This window comes from Symphodus melops, assembly GCF_947650265.1.
Source record: "Symphodus melops genome assembly, chromosome: 15".
Lineage (NCBI taxonomy): Eukaryota > Metazoa > Chordata > Actinopteri > Labriformes > Labridae > Symphodus > Symphodus melops.
Genome location: NC_136705.1, coordinates 19220727 through 19240514, shown reverse-complemented (window position 1 = coordinate 19240514; position 19788 = coordinate 19220727). Strand labels below are relative to the sequence as shown.

At 43.4% G+C, this 19788-nt stretch overlaps 1 protein-coding gene across 3 annotated transcripts in view; it reads left to right on the top strand.

The window, feature by feature from the left end:
* Positions 1–2200: 2200 nt before the first annotated feature.
* The window catches only part of dlg5a (discs, large homolog 5a), a 39712-nt gene continuing 22124 nt past the window's right edge, over positions 2201–19788 (top strand). For all 3 annotated transcript variants that reach the window (XM_079362892.1, XM_079362893.1, XM_079362891.1), the window contains exons 1-6: positions 2201–2964; positions 14660–14728; positions 16253–16427; positions 17015–17158; positions 18395–18578; positions 19460–19719. In XM_079362892.1, coding sequence (XP_079219018.1) covers positions 2661–2964; positions 14660–14728; positions 16253–16427; positions 17015–17158; positions 18395–18578; positions 19460–19719 — 1136 coding nt within the window. In that variant the 5' untranslated portion in view covers positions 2201–2660. The remainder of the gene's footprint in view (positions 2965–14659; positions 14729–16252; positions 16428–17014; positions 17159–18394; positions 18579–19459; positions 19720–19788) is intronic.

The following is a 19788-nucleotide window of genomic DNA, read 5'->3' as shown; positions in this document are numbered from 1 at the left end:
CTGTTTAGATTTTAATAACTACAATTTGAATGAGATTAGATCTGTTTTGAGGAAGATAATTTGGACAAGACTATATGAGTTATATGAGCATGTGTGTGCCAATGACGAGTTTTGATGTCATTATGATCAGAAACCTCCCATCTGTTGCAGGCATCAAGCGGAAGGTTGTGTAATTCACCGTTAATTAAAAAAAATGCTAAATGTAATATCTATTTATAAAGGATCTAATACTTCTGGAAACCTCTTAAAGCGCCTTGAATTCTGAGATATTGTGGGAGATGATGCCCTACATTCAAAATTGCTTAAAGAGTGTAAAGTATGATGATAAGGAAGAAACATGCTCTCTTCTAAAATGTCTCCTTTTCGAGCTCTTTCTGTTTATTCCACACCCTAGAAACACTATTTGTGTCAATCTTTATCACACAAGATGAATATTAAATAAATATATAGTGAGACGCAATTGTGTATGGATGTGGTGGATTAAAGAGGGTGAGGATGATGAAGTCATTGTTGGGCTATCCTTCCATTAGCTCGATCTCTTTTCAGACTGGCAAAGAAAAAAACAAACCAAAAAAATCCATAAACATTTCAGAGTGAGACAATTAGACCGGGATAAATGATGGAAATGCTAGCTGACAGCCTCTTCCATAAAAGATAAAGCTATTATCTGCCTTGATCCAGGCTGTCTGATAAACAAATCTGTATCATAATATTTCAGTAAACAATCAGACAGCTAAACACCAGCCCTGTTGTCTAAATAATGAACTTATTTATACCCAAAAGATAAAAAGCATCGGCCTGTCTTTTCTATTCTATCGCATTCACCGCTCAGAAGTAGGGTACAGACACAACCATCCAATCTGTCTCAGCTATGGGGACCTGCATCCCTTTGATATGAATGAATTATAATTAATTTTTCATCTAGAGGGATAGCACATCGTTGCTGAAGCTATGGAGCCAGCATGGCAGGGAAACAGAGAGAGGGAGAGAGAGGCAGTGGGTTGTAGATGTCACAATGAGATTCAGTGCATGCATGAATAAGGTCACGGTTTGAGAGGTATGCCTGCAGACGCCTGCCTCTGTGCCAACAATCTTTATTCAGCTGCAGACTGGAAGCGAGAGTGCATCCGTCATCATCATATTGTATCTCACAAATCCTACTCAAAAAGCACATTTTATTTGTCGCTCTCACATACTGCTATATGTTCACATATGGCTCGCTGCCCACTTCTATTGTATCCAGAGGAGAGACAGTGCAGATGCTAAAAATGGTTGCAGTGCAGCTTGCATATAGAAACACAAAAACATAAGCCTGTGGCTACTTCAACAGGAGTTTGCAGGACTGAATACAACCACCATATTTGATTTCACTGCATTTGCATGTTTCTGAAATAAAAATATTTCAACTAATCTGTAAGGACAAGTATTGAAAGGGGATTTAATGATTTTATGCATTTCATTAAAAGGTTTGGATAAAGGGCCATTGATCAATACTACCTGGTTCATCAAGAAACTTGTGATCATTTGCACTGTGGGTTTATTGTGAGTTTTTTCACACTGATCAGCAGGTAAGCAGATAACCAGTGATGGAAGAACAATTCACCCTTTACTCATAGTTTAAGGATAAATCTGGTGCAAGATCTTCTTTCTTTCCCATATATATGTGCTTCAAACTAATCGTATCATGGTGCAGAGCATTGCAAAAGCATATTATTCAATCCAGTTTAATTATTGCATAGGTTTTAACTTCATCCTTTTTTGGACTAATAGATGTGAGTGAAGATTTTTTTTGGCATTATATAGTATACTGCTATTTATTTAGTCTGTGGTAATTCTACTTTAAGCTAATGAATATATCTTAAATATAAAATAAAAACAATAGAAAAAAAGAATTTCAAGATTTCATTTTTAAGAGACGAAGAGTGTGCTGCAGAAGAAACATATTGATCTTCAAATTATGATACAGTATAAGTTATTGTCAGCAGTTACTTAGGCTATACCTTCCTTTAGCACTTAATATTTTTAATGCATCTCAACATTTTCATGCAAATTCACTCCATTCTCATTTTTTCCGCCTGGGATGTTGGACGTACTACGGGCTGATGTTTACGCCCATTGCAAAAAAAAGAGAAGGAAAAATAGGTGTGTTTTGCTAAAGCCCGCCCTATTTTACCATATATGGTCATTGAACGGCACGTTGATTGACAGCGCGCAGCAGCTGCTGAGTTGCTTAGACATGGCGGAGGATACAGTGTAACTGAGTATCAGCGGCGGAGTTACGTGAGTTTTTCCCAGCGGCTGAGTCGTCTCCGGGCGCATTAAATGATACATAAGGAGGGGACAATGTGTCCGTCGGAAGCGTGCACTGAGGGGAAGCAAAAAACGACCCGACCTGCCACGTACGAGTAAGATGGAAAAATGTATCGCTGTTTAGTGCAGTCAACAGCCTTGGGCAACAAATATGGCTTCTTGTGCCTTTTTCATTATGCTATAAAAATTGTTCTACCGTGCAACCTAATGCCGTGGTGGCTCCGGCTAACTTCTGCAAGGCGCGATAAGTTCAGTTCAGTAGTCGCTCGGTACTTTTGATCGCTGAGGATTTTACATCCACTTGGCCGTCTGGGGTTAGCTGGGAAGCTAAGGAACTACAGCGGATAGCAATGGAGCCAAAGCACAAAGAGTTGCTCGACCAGTGCCACCAGAACTTACTGGAGTCCATAACAGATGCGGACCGAGTCATAGAGCTGCTGATAGTCTCCGGTACCTTGAGTCAGCTCGATAGGTTCGAGCTGGACCAGAACTGCTCGTCCAGCGCCGAGAAAGTGGACCACCTTTTGAAGATGCTGATGAACAAGGAGAGCGACCATTTCCTGGACCTGTGTGTGGCCCTGGAGAAGGCATACCCTGACCTGTACGCTGCCCTGTTCAGCAACAACGGCGGGGGACCTGTGGACCACTCCACGGGTAAGAACTGCCAACCAGAGCTTCTCATAAACGTGATTCTCTTACAGCTAAAAAAAAAAAAAAAAAAAAAAAAAACCCCACAGTGGAACAGCATCTGCATCGTAAACCTGAACGCGTGGAGCTGCTATCTGGGTGGTCTGGCGTGTGTGCAAAGCTCTACAGCAGTTACAAGTCGGATGTATTATTTACCGACATCTGTATGATAATAAAGGTTCATGCATGTTCCTTTCCACGTTGTTACACATTTATAATCAGGACTATGACTACTTTACTTAAATGCTCTCTCGCGCGTCTCTCTTAAATAAATCTATGCAACGCCATGCAGAGCAAATGCACAGCTTTTTGGACTATTTTGCAATATGCTGTGTCATAAAATCCATGAAATGCTTATTACTCAGATTATTACACCTCCATGAAGGAGAGTTTTTTTTTTTTTTTTTTTGTCAGGGCTTGGTGTAAATGTATACCAGATTTAAGCAAACAAACAACATGAATGCATTGATATCCACCAAGGACCCTGATTAGTTATCAGTGGCTTGATGTACTTGTGGTACATGAGGTAGTCTGATTTGTTTCCATGGCAACGACTGACATGTTGGTTCCATATCGACCTGTGCGTGCCTGTGTGTTTTTGCAGCCACCTCATACACGCTTACAAATCTCAGTTCACCCATGTGGAGAGAAAACCACGCCGGCCTGCCGACGAGAACCAATGCATCCCGAAGTTTCCTCTAATGGTGCATTAATGCAATTTCTTTAATCCAACATATTCATGTCTTTTGCACCGCGTCCTCACAGCCACTGCCTCCGCTTGAGCATATGTTTGTTGCAGTTGCACAGACACAAAGGGCATTGGAGTGTAGAAGCCTTGTCTAGTTTTGCCTGTTTTGCTTTGTTTGTTTGATTGGCTGAAGCCAGTAGCTTACTCAGAACTGGCGTGATCCCCTGAGGGACTTTACATTGAAAAGATGGGAGGAGATGCAGAGTAATGCGTCTCTTTGGTATGTTTGCATGTACGACATCTTTCGGACATAGCTGGAGAATGTATACTAAAAACAGTGTGTGTGTGTCCCCCTGCTTTTAGATCCACAGTTTGTACCTGTCAAGTTGTAGCGTGTGTCTGTGTACTACGAGGAAGCAGACCGTAGCAGGTAATGCAGCGTTGGTGTCTTGCTGCTCCACTGACTGGATCTGCTGAAGTTCACTTTTATTACTTCCTTGTATCGCTGCTGCAGGATCACACACTCTGAATTGCAGTCGCAGTTGTTTACACGCCAGCTGCTGCAAACCTTGTCCCTGTGTTTGCCACCTCGACTTTATTCGGACTCGACAATGTGGATTTGGGTTTTTTTTCTTTCTTTCTCGTACACCATGTCTATTTTTCGGCTTCAGAGTCGACCTAACCTGTTTGAGAAAAATAGCGCGCACTAGTAGCGAGTCAGTACTGTGGATATTCAACCAAGGATCAGGGCCCCTGCTCCCTCTCCTCTCTCGGCAAAGACACGCTTAATCATGCCTCCACAGTCCCCCCACATTAGCCGCCACGCTATCGGACTTGTTCTGTTTCCACTCAAGTGTCGTGGCTTTCCGCTTTTTCATTATCTTCAGTGTTAGTGATCCAGCTGATGGGATTACCGCATTTTAACCACACTTGCTTGAAACCAAAGCCAAAGCCAGTCACATAGCACCGCCGGGCAAAGCGGGCTGGTAGGGGGAGAAAAAAAAAAAAAAAAAGCACATAAAGAAAGCAGCGAGGGAGAGAGGAAATCTTCTGTCAGAGCCCCGGTGTGGCTGCGAACAACAACAACAGCGTGTGTGTGAAGAAGGGTGAATATGAGTGTGTGATGAGTCTTGCTGATAGCAAACCTGCTCTCAAGTCGTCGGCCTGCTTTTGTTCTCAGACTCTCCTTACTGCCAGCTGAGCCTCCCAACACGCACTCTCGCTAAATCATCCACGCTCCAAAGAGACATCTTCAGAACCCAGAGGAGAGGCGTACATAAAGATGCACTCACAAAATTCTCAGTCGTTTCAAACTCGTGCTCTGTAAATTATTGCTGTTTTTGTTTTGCGAGCATGTTTGCTGTGGAGAACTCTCAAACAAATCGTTCATTATTTAGCCTGTTTCGAGCGTCGGCGCGCTCGAGAGACCGCGGCTGACAAATTCTCCAACTCTTGATTCAGAGCAGAACGCTCACCCCGTACTTGGACGGAAGTTTTGTCGCAAAATGGCCGAGCACATTTTGTGGAATTGGGTTTAATTTCATGAATCCAAGTGGCTGCAATCAAGCTGATGTCACGCCTCGGGTTGTTGTGCTTGTCCCCTTCCGCACCTCAGCGCTGATATTCCACTTGAAGAAAATAGCAGAAGAAGAGCTGTACCTGCACCCCCCCCCCACCCCCACCCCATGTGCTTCTTTTTCCAGGCTCTAAGGCCTGTTACAGTGATTTAAAGTCACTCTGAGAGGAGGGCAACACAACTCTCCCTGACAGGATGCAGCGTCCACACTCCTCCCCTGTCGGCTTGACTTCTATTCCTGTGCTCCATTCTTTGTACCACCGTCCATCTTTTTTTTTTTTTTTTTTTTTTTTGACGTTGTTGTTTGTTTTAAACTCTGTTTTATTGACTCATTATATTTCTCAGTGGCTTAATTTCTCTGCACTTAAAAAAAAAAGGGGGGGGGGGGGACACGGCACAGAGAGACAGAGGAGGGTGAGAGACAGAGGGGGAGACAACAGGCCTTTTGTTGAGAAGTTGAGCAGACCCAAAGTGCCCAGTCAGCAGCTTGCTCTGTGTACGAGGACATAGGCCAGTGTGTGTGTGTGTGTGTGTGTGTGTGTGTGTGTGCGTGTGTGCGTGTGTGTGTGTGTGTGTGTGTGTGTGTGTGTGTGTGTGTGTGTGTCATTGGAGCGGTTGTTCTCCTTTCTGTCATCCAGTTTCTGTCCCGGTCCATAAACCACAGTGGACAGAAGTAATGAGTTATGACCCTGACGCTCTTGTCACCACCGCTGCTCTTTAATATCTCCCATGGGCTTAACCTGGACTTGCTTTCTCCCCCCTTTCTCTCTCTCTCCGTGCCTGTCTATCACTCATTCTCACACACACACACACACACACACACACACACACTGTCACTCACCTGCAGCACTCTCTGTACTTCAGCCAACCATCTTTTCTGCGTTCTCCGTTTGCAGCAGAGGAAGCCCATCATTCATCTGCCGTTAGCTGCAGTTTCTGCTTTAGCTGTGATCGATGACGTTTGAGGAGATCACATTTAACACGAGGAGTCGGCGTGACTTTTATTGCGTCGCAGCGTCGCTGTACATCTGGCAGTGCGGGCTTCACAGCCGAAGTGGGCCAAGCGATGACGTCGCTCGTTTGTGTCCTGACTCTTGTTGCTCGATTGTACCTGGATACTTTTTGATCACCTTGTTGTGGTGAATCACAGGCGTAAATTAGTTAGGGGGACGGGAGAAAAACCTCCATATGGCAAAACACTGTTGCCCCGACTTGTGTGATACAACATAGTACAACATATTTGCACGCAAATTTGATTTACAAATGAAGGAGTTTAACGGCGGGATTAAAAGAAGAAGAACGTATGTCTGAGAGGGGTTAAAGAAGTTATCAGATCAGGTGTGATAAGAGCTCTAACTGACACTGAATAGACACTTTACTCCTACGCTTTCCAATTTCATATTCTTCAGTTAATCAGATATGTTTATACGGCCGTTATCGTAGAACTGTTATCTGGGGCCATTCGGCGATGTATCGTCATCACCATCACCTGTGTTTCACTGCACATCTGTATTATGTTTCACTGCACATCTGTATTATGTTTCACTGCACATCTGTTTGAGCATGTGCCAAATTATAATCTTAAATTTTTAGATTATATTTTCCAGGTCACTCTTGACTTTTTTTTAAAATCTAAATGAAGCTGTAAAATAAATTCCAAAATCATGAAAGGATTATACAATAAACAGATTTTTTTTTTTTTTTAATTTTTGGCAAATTGATCAAACAAAACCAATCAGGTAGAAGAAATTGCTTGGAAATGTTATTTATCAGATTATTTTAAGACGTAAAAGAAAAAAATGAAGATGGCTTGAAAATGGAATAGAGTGATCAGCAGTGTGACGATGAGGAGTCGTAGTTAGCTGTGTTAACGGTATAGACCGTCCTGTCAGGAACGCTGCTCGATAAATCCATCTCATCAACGCCCCGGCTAATTCGAGTGTGACCTCGACACTTTCACCTCGGTCCCTGGTGGAAGTGTTCCAGTAGAATTCAGCTGATTCAAATGGAGGATCGTCGACACTGTGACTGTGCGAGCCAAAGCCACGAGGCTGTACTGTGCAAGAGGACTTCATTACCATTTTACACATGTTCCTCCGCTTCCTAATTACCCTGCTAGGTAGAGGAAATGCCAGCGTCTTAAGTGTTTACCAGTGCAATGATGAAGTCATGGAAATGAACCGCTTCTCTCCCCTGCACCTCTGCTTCTTCTTTCCTTCTTCTTCTGTGGTTCGTCGTTCTGTTGCCTCTTTTTCTATCTGCGCCTCTTTCCTCCGCTGCCATCGCCTCACCATCTGTTTAATCCTCTGACTCTCTTTCTTCGTCTCTCCTGCCTTGTCCTTTTGTCTTCTCGTCAAGTTCGACCTTTAATCACTCGTTCACAAAGATAAAGTTGGTGCCTGGTTGTATTTCACACTGAGCTTGAACTTTATGTTGTTGCACTACGAACGCCCGAAGGTACAATTAGTGTTGATTTTTTTTTTCTAATAATAATGGTCCTGAGTTGGAGCCAATTCCCAAATGAGACTGACTATGATGATTGTTTTATTTATTTTTTTATTTATGTTGCTCTGCTGGGCGGTTTTGGTTCATCACAGTGATTCACTTCGACAAATGACATCCAACTTTAATGCCGAGAGGAGGGGGGGGGGGGGGGTTTCAACGGCGCACATACGTCATTAAAAAGCTCCAATAATTTCATCGCTTGAAAGAGCTAAATGTGTCACCAAGTTTTAGGATCATGCTCTTTGCACAGAAGAGAGAAAACATCGAGGCAGTGCAACAGAAAACCTGCCTGGTGTGTGCGCAGCCTCGCACGCCGTGATGCTCTGTCTCTCCTCTTCTTCGCAACCTTCAGAAAAAAAAAAAAAAAGATGGTGCAGTTTAATGACTGATTTCTCTCTAGTCTGTATGAAAATGCTTTCTGAATCAACATATTCTCTCCACTGTGATTAAACATGCACAGGAATGTCACAAAGATAGCTTAAATTCCAGCAGTGGGCTAATTCCACCCAGACAGGCGTTCTGGCTCCTATTTGTACTCGCTGCAGAATGTTTCGGAGCGTTTTGGAGGACATGTTGCAGATATCTTTCACCTTCTTTTTTTGTTTTTGACCCAACCCTTGGCACAGGCAAGCTGTTCAAAATAGAATTGATGTCTCGTTTTTGCTGAGCAAGGGCTCTTTGCACGGGAATGAAAACCCATTATGGCTGTCTGTTAATCGGTAGGGCTTGAATCGCACTCTGCGGCTTTTTGTTCTGACTTTGGTGCAGAAGATTCAGGACTTTTTCCAAGTATTCTACTTGTTTTTTTCCACTTCTTCTACCAACACAGATCTCAAATCTCAGTCAGGCTGAATCTGAGGGGGAGATTTCAATCAGCGGTCGAACAGATCTTATTTTGAGCAACGCCGCAGGGCAGATTTTGGACCTATGAGTGAACAGGGTGGGTGGGTTTGACCAAGCAGTGAGTCAGGCGATGTGCGTGCAGTGGAGTAATCCTGCCTCATGGAGTCATCATGATAGACGTCTTCATGTTTATGCTTAGTGTGGACTCCTTGAATCAGAAGATCAATCCTCGGCCCCGGCAGAGAGGCTTCACTGGCACGCCGCCCAGAATCTTTGTCCGTGGTGTCACCGTCTCCTGCACAAGTCCGGCCCACTGCACGGCTTACTGGACATCCTCCACGACAGGGAGGCTTTCTGTGCAGATTTGCACATGTAACCACCCATTTTGAGAAGGATTAGGTTTGTGTCTGAGAGGTGGCAGTGGAATGAGAAAGAAGCTGGATTTGCAATGATACCGCTATAGGATTCTTTGAGGTCCAGTGCACTTTTCATTCTTTTTCTTAGGATGTATTCACACCAGGAAAGTCCTTTTTCAGTTCGCTATCTTTGGTTTCTTTTTTTTGGTTTGGTCTGGTTTTGTTTTCACGTTGCACTTCTCGCAAGAGGCCCAGAATTCGTAAACGAAAACAAAATGAAAGTTAAACGATCATGGAGATCTCGCGTGCAGCACTCACTGTCCTGGTGTTTAACATGTTGAGCACCGTTTTGTATAGGTGGAAAAAAAAGTATGCCTATGTGAGGGCAATGAACCGGTGTTATGATGAATATGGCCGAGGTTATCATAATAAATAAAAGAACAGAGCGATGAAGCGCCAGTGGAAGTGAAGGCGATAGAAACAAACAACGACACTGTGCTGCTAAACAAACGGTTAACCTTCACCCTTTATCGGCCACCCTTCTGCACCTCAGTAAGGTCGAGAAACATGTGATCCTCACTCAGCCAATCAGAAGAAATCACCCTACATCACGGATCCTGCTATTCTGGCATTTGAACCAACTTAGTTAATGTTTATTTTTCTACATGAAATTAACACTTTTTGAAAAATGTTTTAACAGAAATGAAGTTCTGTTATGTCCCCGAATAACACTCTGAGGTTGAAATTTTAAATTTCAATGAGTGCACTATAATTGGTTAATGCACAGGCAACGGGAGCCTGTTAGGCCCAAAAAGGAGTTTTGATTTTTAGAACTGGGTCGGACTAAGGTCCGGTCTTCTTTCACACCTCAAACGAACCGTACCAGCGTTCGTTTGGAGGCGAACCGAGACCACCTCTCCGGCTGTTCGGTTCGCACTCGCGTCCGGCTGGGAATCTTTTTGTTGCACGACGATCCCCCTTCTGTGCACACGTCCCCTGTCACCTCTCTTTTCTCACCTCTCCAGCGTACGTGTGAGCAGCTGTTATTGAGAGAGCAGGTCGTGGGTGTGTGTGTGTGTGTGTGCATCCTTCACTGACACGACCTCCCTCTATACTGTGTGTGCAGGATTCAGCAGGCATTCTGCTAGTTTAAAAAAAAAAAGAGATGCTTCCTGCTGGCCATCCTTCAGCCTCACCTCAGCACGCTGTAAAAGACTGGGTTGTCTTCAACCCTGTTATTAGTGTTGCTATTATTTTTGGTGTTCTTATTTAATGACTGTGCAGGCGAGGAAAAAAGGAAGAAAAAGAAGACTATTAAGACTCTGCTAATTTCTTGGCGTGTGATCTACTTATTTATTTCTTTACTTTCAAGCACTGTTGCTCATTGACGGTGAGAAAAAGCTGACAGCGGCTTAGAAAGAAAAGCGCACAGTATTAATCTGGGAATGCTAATGCTCCTCTTCTTTTTTTTTTTTTTTTTTTTTTTTTTTTTCAAAGTGGCCCTGAAGAAAAAAAAAAAGTGTTTGAGCGAATGCTGAGAAACAGAACAGCCTCCTCGGCTCATCGACCATCGTTTCCTGATTAAAAAGGAGTTTGGCGCGGCAGCATCGTTGCGCAATTGGATCGCAACCAGTTTGTTTTATCATTTTTTGGAAGCGTCTCATTGTCAGATGAGAATTTTCTGGAAGTGCTGAATAATTTAGTCCCACTGGTTGGTGCGAGCCAGACTCTGCTTCTTTCTTTGATATGGCTCTCCTCAGCCAGCCTTCAAAAAAAAAAACTCTCCCCTTCTTCTCCACCATGCTGCAGAATCCTCTATTCCTCTCATCCAGCTTCACCATGGCAACGAGTGTCATCTTGCTTCATGGGCTGGAGAACATAATCTCGGTTGTCTGGAGCAACTGTTGGTTGATTGGGAGGGAAAGCAGACGGGGGGGATGTGGAACCCCTTAGGTATGGCGAGCGCTCCCTCTGACCTATTTCGATCGCAGCGACAGGCCTTTGTTCCGGCCGCCTCGGGTCTTCCACTGGAAAATCTCTCACCTTTTTTTGAGTGTGCCTCTTTGTAGGAATCCGCTGCAGATGCCCTTCTGCAGCTTTGACTCTCCCTCATGTAGCTGCTGCTGTTGCAACCTTGAGTAGGGTTACACGCCTCACATAGCCTGACCATCTAATGCTGGAATTTTTAAACCTGCAAAAACAAAAAATCATTTTAAATCACTTCTTCCTCCTACCTGAAGGTGATTTATTGGATTTGAATATCTAGCTTCTCATTAGTAATGCATATTGCTACTTTAGCGTTAGCTTTTTATTATCACGAAAACGACGAGGCTTGCTTGATTTGTTAGCTTTTAGAAAGTAGGGTTAGCAATCCGTTAGCAAATTAAATTACACAATTGATATAATATGTAGAACAGAGTATAGGCCAGATCATGTTTATCTGAATACTTGGTCAAAGTACGATCTCTCATGCTAACATCAACATTTGCCTGTGGAGTAGATTCTAATCATCACTTTGTCTTCTCATATACAACCAGCTAAAGAACCACATTTGGAAGTTCAACTCCCACTATCTTCTTTCACATTTTTACTCCCACTATAGCTCCTGCTATGGATGGATAATGCCCGTCAGCAGCACAGACGCATTTATTTCCATACATGTTGATGCATTTTTTTTTTTTTTTATGTGACAAACATTACAAGTGCAGGCCATCAGATAATATTATCTGGAGGCACTGGTAGGCTTGTAGTTAGTGCTTTAGCCACATGCACACAGGCTATATAATAAAGATGACCAAAAAAAACCACCTTTATTTCAGAAATAAATGGGTGTCTCTTCAACATAAAAGTCTTGAAGGAGAGACGTGTCGAACAAACCTCCAAACGGAGGAATAATCTTCTTTTATTCGTTCATGTTTATCCTCCGCTCTCACTGACTTGTCAGTGTCAAACCACCAGATACCAGAAACATTCCTCACATGCATGCGTCCAAAATGACAGCGATCACATCCGAATCAATAACTGTCTCTTCAGTGTGGTTTCAGTCTTCAGCGCCTGCTGAGTCACAAACTCGTCCTGATGAGTCTATCTTATGAAAGTCAGGCTGATTTCTAACGCCTGATCCGTCCTCGCTGAGCGGATTGTGGATGCTCCCACCATAGACCATCACATCCAAGAGCTTCCTACTTTATTGACGCTCTAATCCTCTTTACAAATGATCAGCCTCGCCGGCTGCGGCTGCTGCTAATTGCTATCGATGATTAAATGCCTGTTGGAAGAAAAAAAAAGGCTAATGCCGCTGACCCTTCGACCAGCAGATAGTGGGCTCTTGTATCCAATGCGATCCATACTACTGCGTTCATCGCTGTGCTTACGACATGAACTAATCTGCCAACGACACTGATCTAAACTCTGGAAGTTTTTTTTTTTTTTTTTTTTTGTGAACATATTTGTCATTGCAGCCAAATCCAACACGGAGGATTGTCCCTGAAGTGGCCCCGTTTTGTGGGGAGTTAAAGCTGTCAGATGATTTGCGAGTGTCCTCTGTCATTAGAGATTACCGGAATTTTAATTTGCCTGAGTGTTTTTGGTCTGCAAATCACACAACATTTAAGAAGCTACATTTTACAGCTTTTTTTTGGGGGGGGGGGGCTCAGAGCTTAACTGACTCTGTACGGTATTTTGAAAAGACTTAATCCGTCAGCTGAGATGGCATTATACCTCTCAGTGGCACACGTCTTTTACCAGAGCTACGTGTCACCCAGACGCTGGGTTCAAGAGTTGCCTTTAAATGCAGGTTTTTCCGTTTTTTTTTAAGAGGACTTAATGCTCTATAGCCCCTGAGTACTGCTCATCGTGTCTGGTGGAAAAATATGAAATCAAAGCGGCGTGCTCGGAGCATTTGGTGGAGTAAAAGTGTTGAGCATCAGGGAACGTCAGAAAAGATTAGAAGCCTTTCCACCCAGCTCCTCTCTTCCTTCTTTGCGTCTTTGTTACTCAAACACGCTCCCTCCTTATCGCTCTTCTTCTTTTTTTTTCCCCCTTCTACTTCGTAATGCTATCTCCTTTCATCTGTCCTCCTCTGCCCCATGCCTTCCCCTGGTTTCCCCTCTTGCCCCGCCTCTCAGCTCCTCTCTCTCTCTCTCTCTTCTGTCTGCGGGGCCCTAAGATGGAGTGGCTCCGTCTCACAGAGCTCATAGTTAATTAGGCTTGGCCTTGTCACACATTGAGGGCTGGAGCCAGAGTTGTTGCTAAAGCCAGTGGGGAGGCAGGGACAGAGATGGAGATCTGGAACAGTTGGCGTCAATCTATTGCCTGCTGCCGACAAAGCTGGGAGAGCATTCCCCTGGCCTCCCCGCACACAGACTCTGGGCCCGTGTTGGTGGAGCGTGTTCATCTCATGAGAGTCATCTGAAAGGTGCCTCACTCTGCTGTTTGATGCCGGTCGGGGATTTGTCTGTTGTTTATCACGACAGGAATAATGTGATGTCTTTTTGGATTGTGAATTATTTTAAATGATATTTCAAGTAAAAATGCGAAAAGTTTCTTTAGTTTCAGCTTGTGTAAAGTGAAACGTCGTCGTTGTCTTCCGTTTCATTGAATGAAAACAACCCTTTTGAGGTCATTTCAAGATGTCCTTTTTTTTTTTTTTTTTTTCTTATTTGATTTCTTGCAGAAAAAACACTGCAGCCCTAACTGCTCGGTCAGCAGGCCATCGTATGAAACATTTAAATTCAATTTAAAGATCAAAATCAATCCAATGTGATTTCAAAATAAATAACTGAATCACTATTTATCGATTCAACTCGCTTTGATTGACTCTGACGTGCACCCGCTGCTCGTTTGTCTCCTCCCAATTTCTCTCTTTAGCTTTTTTTTTTTTTTTTAAATCAAGAGCATTTCCTCAACTCTCCAGATTAAGAGGACTTTGTTCAAAGTTAACTGAGGTGATCAGTGCTTCCTCGCAGCAGCAGCTAAAAGAGCAGCATAAGATATAATGTGTAGCTGTGAGAGGTAGGTAGAAATCAGCTCTGCTCATGGAAAATGGGTGTTTGGGGTGAAAAGGGTATGTAGGAGGATACAACAGAATAAATCTGAGATGTGTCCTTGAAGAAATTCTCTCCTTCGTGTCGGCCATGTTTACGTTGCCCTTTGGAGCGAGGGACTCGGCGGTATAATGAGGATCTGCGTCGTCTCTCTCTCCTATGGATTGTGTTGCCCGTGTGAAGTATCCCCCGGTTTAAAAGTGTGCACAGCTATTTAGACTCAGAAATCCTTTTTCCCCCCTGTGTGTGTGTGTGTGTGTGTGTGTGTCTCTCCCTCTCTCTATCTCTCTCCATGTGCTTGAAATAAAAAGAGAAAATCCCATTTCAGCCGTGACATTCTGCCTGTGTAGCAGAAACATACAGAGACTATACATCAAAGCCAGGCAGAGTGCACAGTGAGGTTTAATGACGACTGCAGTCTGGAGTGATAATATAGAGCTGCTTAGAAGGAGCGCTGGAGTTATTATTCCAAGTATAAACCCTGCGCCACTCTTCTTTTACAAGTGTGCAGGGAATATGAAACCCACGGTGTAATCCTTAGTTCCTTCTACATTGTTCCGGTGATTAACTCTGGCGTGTGTGAACTTGTTCATCAATCTATCGCTGCTTTCATCTGCATGACTTTTTTTTTTGTTTTGTCTCCTGGCAGGTTCCACATACAGCGTTCTCTCCACGATGCCCTCTGACTCAGAAAGCAGCAGCTCCCTCAGCAGCGTCGGTACGTACAGACGATCCATGAAGCCTTCTCATGTTGCATTTGTGTCAAAAAGGGTCGACGGCACAACCAAACCAAATCACCGAAACAGTGCACAAGACGACATCAGCGTTCCTCTTTTCTAACCTGTAGGACGTTTACAGACGTGAGAAAGAGCTAACGCATCTCCCTCTGTCCTTAAAGAAAGCCATGCTTGCCTTTCCCGAGTTTTGACAAAGGTCCAAATGACTCAGCCGTGTTACATAAACCTCCAAAAGAGCCAAATGTTGAGCCAAAGATGGACATAATCCTCCGATTTCTTGCCATGTGTGCAATGAAGAAAACAACTCTGAAAATGAGTCCTGTGTGATAAATAGGCTTTTTAAAGGACTTTTTTTTTTTTGTACTGTCAAGGACACACGTTGAAAGAGAATGACTCTTTCTCTGTGAATGTTCATGTCGGACACGAGTGGAGCGACCACGTTTTAGAAAAGGCGAGTAAGACGAGGATTAGGTCCAGAGAAATACATGATTCATTTCCACGTGTGTCATTATTCTACTAATACTTCCACGGCACTCCAAACACGAGTGCTTAAGTACGATCTAAGTCTGCATGGACACATACAGTACCAGAGTTACATTACATCACCAGATCCAATCTGTGCGTTCTGTTGTACTTTTTTATTTTATTTTTTATTTTTTTTTATTATCTCGTGGGAGATTACCATTTGGTGTGTAGTCTTGTAAATCCAAGATGCATTTCTGCAAATTGTCACGCCAAAGTCCATTTTTCCACAGCAGGCGGTTGCTGCCATAACTGCTGGCCAGCACTGAACTTATTTTTATTTTTTGCTGCCTAATCCCTCGGGGTCATCGTCATTCTTTTGACCTTGTTCCCTTTGCTTTCTAAAGCCTTTTTTTCAAATATTACACCACCACCTCTCAGCTGGAGACTTTCCCCGTAGAGCGTGTTAGAGGGGGTCCAATGAGGCGTGTTTAAAAAAAAAAAAAAAGACCACGTGGTTATGGCCGACAAAGCAAACAGTCACGCTATGATGCCAGTGTTTGCCTTTTTTTTTATTATCAAAGCTACATTATCAACAAATAAGTGCTGAAGAACATTATTATAAGACTTACTAAGTACTAGATGATTGCACTGGTTGCTCTCATCATCATCTTGATGTATTTGTCATCATCTCTTTTTGTCTTTTGGTTCATTTTCTTCCTGCTGCGTCCACACTTCACTCAGACATTTTTTTTCTAAGGGGCTGGCAGGAAAAATCCAGGTAACATCTTGTGTTCACACGTGCAGCTCAGCCTGAATTCGTCTGAACATTTTGAGGAGTTTAATGTATGTGTAAAATCACCTTAAAGGGATAATCCATATTTTTTTCCAAGTCAGAAAAGCAAATGAGATGAATTCATCTAAACTGGATATTTCATCTTGTCTTTTTTTTCCCAAGTGATTAGGATGATAAGCGTTCTGGGGAACCTTTTTTTTTTCCCCCAGCGTGTCCTGATCAATATTCCTCATGCTCACTGTCACAGGTTCGCCTGTTAACGGCGAAGCGTCCTCCCCGCCCCCAGCTATCAACGACAACCGACCATCCGGCGACAACCTGGACACCATCTTGTTCCAGCTCCGCCAGGTGACCAGGGAGAGGGATGAGCTCCGTAAGCGTCTGGCGTTGGCATCGCCTGGGACCACCTTCGACGACTGCAGGTGCAAAATCCTGGCAGGCCTGCCGAGTCATTATTACCGAATCTCCTTCTGGTGTCACTTTAAAATTTGGCTGCTGTCTAAGAATACGTCTGCAGTAATTATGATTGGGTATTTTATATGTTTCAATGAAATCCATCCGGCACCAACTGGTGACTCTGAACCTGAGATCCATTGATTACAGAGCAGCATAGTTTATCTTTGGTGATATTTACTCCCACTAGATGATTTTAGTCATTGTGCTCTGGCTGGCATGTTTACATCTCTTAAATCTCCGTGGACTGGAATAATGTTGACTGTACCTTGCAGAAATAGAGCACTGACACTGGCTGCTTAATTAAACTTCATGTGCTCCACTTACCAGATGTTTATTTAGCAAAAGTTGATCCACTTGTGCATTGCTGACAGAGCAGGATTTATTTTTTTTACTGTTAGTCTCCTATTCCAGCTTTTACATTTGTATGCAAGGCCAAGACCAACGATGTGTTAAATACTCTGTTATCTGAGCTTCGTTTGGCCTCATTGTCATACAAGGCTGCTGGCTCGAGCGCTCATTCTTCATTTTTTATTTATTTTTCCTTATCCTCAAGGCCCAATTCAAAACCCAGTCATGACTATGAGCGTCTAAAAAGTCAATGCATGAGAGCCATGGCAGATCTGCAGTCTCTCCAGAACCAGCATACCAAAACACTAAAGAGGTGCGAGGAGGCCGTGAAAGAGGCCGACTTCTACCAGTAAGTATTCCAAGTGCTATGCTACCTTTTCTCTCTGTCTTGTTGCAAAGGAAGGGCTCTTTTTACTCTATCAATTCTTGTCTTAATGCAATGTGTTGGAAGGCAGTAATGAGCGTAGGTCCGAAGTATGTGTGTGTGCAAATGTTGCAAGAGTAGGATTAGCATTCTGTCACGAGCAACCTGCTGCTTTTCAGCCCAGAGACAATTACGTTTTATTGCATTATTTTATTGGAATTGTAGCAAGCACTGGCATGGTGTTACAATTAGCCTAATTGAAAGAACATCCCTTGGAGCTACAGCTGGCTCTCACATTGAAAGACAATTGGCGACACAGGAAAAAAAAAACCCAGAAGTACATGATTTAAAAAAAATACTGGAATTAGAGTCATTTATGTGATTGAGTCATTCAATCTAACAAGTCGTATAAGCTGCAGCTCAAATTCTGCTGCAGAGGCTCAGGTTGATCACACACTGTATTAGCTGTTTGAGACTGTAGCTTGTTAGCATATTGTGTAGCATGAAGAGGAAGAAGCAGACAGTGACTTGTAAAATTAAGTTGAATTCAATCCTACTCAAAAGTAGATGTTTTGAATTGAACAAAACAGTAAATCTAGGCATGTATTGTTTTGCCTCTTAAAGCTCATGACAGGGGTTTTTAACTGATCCTGAAACAGACTCAAATGAAAGTCTGTCTCTTTATGTCCTGCTTAGGCAAACCAGACAATCGGGATAAAGATTTATAGTTTCATTGAAGCGACTGTCACAGAGCAGGTGTCACATGACGTTATTAACAGCACACTGCAGAAATAACCTTACAGTCTACACATTGACTGTTAAAGGCAAAGGGGAAGATTTTCTTTGTGTGTGTGTGTTAAAGAACAAGTATATAAAAAAACAGTAAAGAGTTAAGATATACCACTTTTCCTACCGGGGGCGCCAAAAACAAACAGAAAGTTCCTCACAGGAGTTGTAATATTTACAGTCAGTTAGGAAGAACAAAATGAAAGGAATTTTAACTCTTTTTAAAGAGATTTGATTTTCTGTAGTGTTGAATACTCGAACAGTGTCTACCTTTTAAATCATGTCCATAAAATACATGACCTCTAACTTTACTTTACATTATGTTGGCTTCCAAAGCCGCTGTGTACTCGGTGCAATCAGCTCTCTGTCTGTTATCTTTATTTGCATTTGTAATCCGTCTCTCCTTATGTACACTTGCGCGTTTCCTCTTCCCAGCATGCTGCACAGCCGCGTGTTGGGGGAACAAACACAGCTGAAGGAGGAGATGGAGACACTAAGGAGGGACAACACCCAGCTCGTCCGAGAACACAACCACGTGAAACAGAGCTGCGAGGAGCTCACGCGACTGCACGGTCAAGACCAGAAAGAGTTGGCCGACCTTCGGCTGCAGCAACAGCAGGTAAACAATCCACACAAACACACACACGTGCGCACACACACCCAAACTGACATGTGGGTGTGTGCTATATCTGAGCAGATGTTATAAGGGCATGAATTGCCTTCAGATATTTACTCATATGGCACTAGTGCTACAACCGTAAAAAAAAACAAAATCAACCTTTTTTTCTGACTCTTTATATTTTGAAGTCATGCATTTCAGAACTCCACACAATATTACCTGTTGTCTTTAATCCACTGAATACTTTGTTCTGAACAGTACCAAGGGTGCTCTGACCCGTATTGGACAACTGTGCAGTACTGTCTCACACAGCACCCATGGGAACACTGCAGTGCTTAAAAGCACAGGGCAGCCAAGCAGAGGGAAGTGCATACAGAGCATTTCTGAAAAGGGCAGGCGGAGAAGAAAAAGGGCTTCTGCTTGGGCAAAGGGCACACTGACCCGAACCGTGTAGCTATAAGATCCATGAATACGCAGTGTGTTGCTGCGTAGACGAGGTCAACACAGCCCTCGGGTCACAGCAGCAGGACGACTATATCAGCTAGACCCGCAGTAATGAGACATCCAGTCCCACAGGGGATGAATAATGAAGTCTGAAGGACACTCTCTACACATAAAACACATAATTGTGCAGCTGATTCACTTAGTTTCTGTGCTTAAATGCAAAAAAAAAAAAAAAAAAAGACATTGTAGATGCTTGCAAAGGATTTGCTTGCACTGTAAAAATAGAATCCTGTCTACACTTTGATGCCATCTGCTGCTTTGGGTGCGGCACAGCAAAAAAAAAAAAAAAACAGGCAAAGCACAAAATTACTGGAATGGCATCAACATTTTGAACCATCTGAAAAGTTGTTTCATATAACTTTTGCTGTCCCTCTCAGGTAATGAGAGAGAAGGGTTCGTCCGAGGTGTTGAACAAACTGTACGACACAGCTATGGACAAGCTGGAGGGTGTGAAGAAGGAGTATGACGCTCTGAGCAAGCGCTACAGCGAGAAGGTGGCCAACCACAACACGGACCTGAGCCGCCTGGAGCAGGCCGAGGAGGAGAACCGGAGGCTGCAGAAGCAGATGGATGCGCTGCTCAAACAACGAGACTCTGCCATGCACTACCAGCAGCAGTACTCCACCTCGATGCGGAGGTAGGAAGCACTTCTCACCTGCACACACGCAGTAAAAAACAGATGCCGGAAGGAGCCACACTCAAGCTG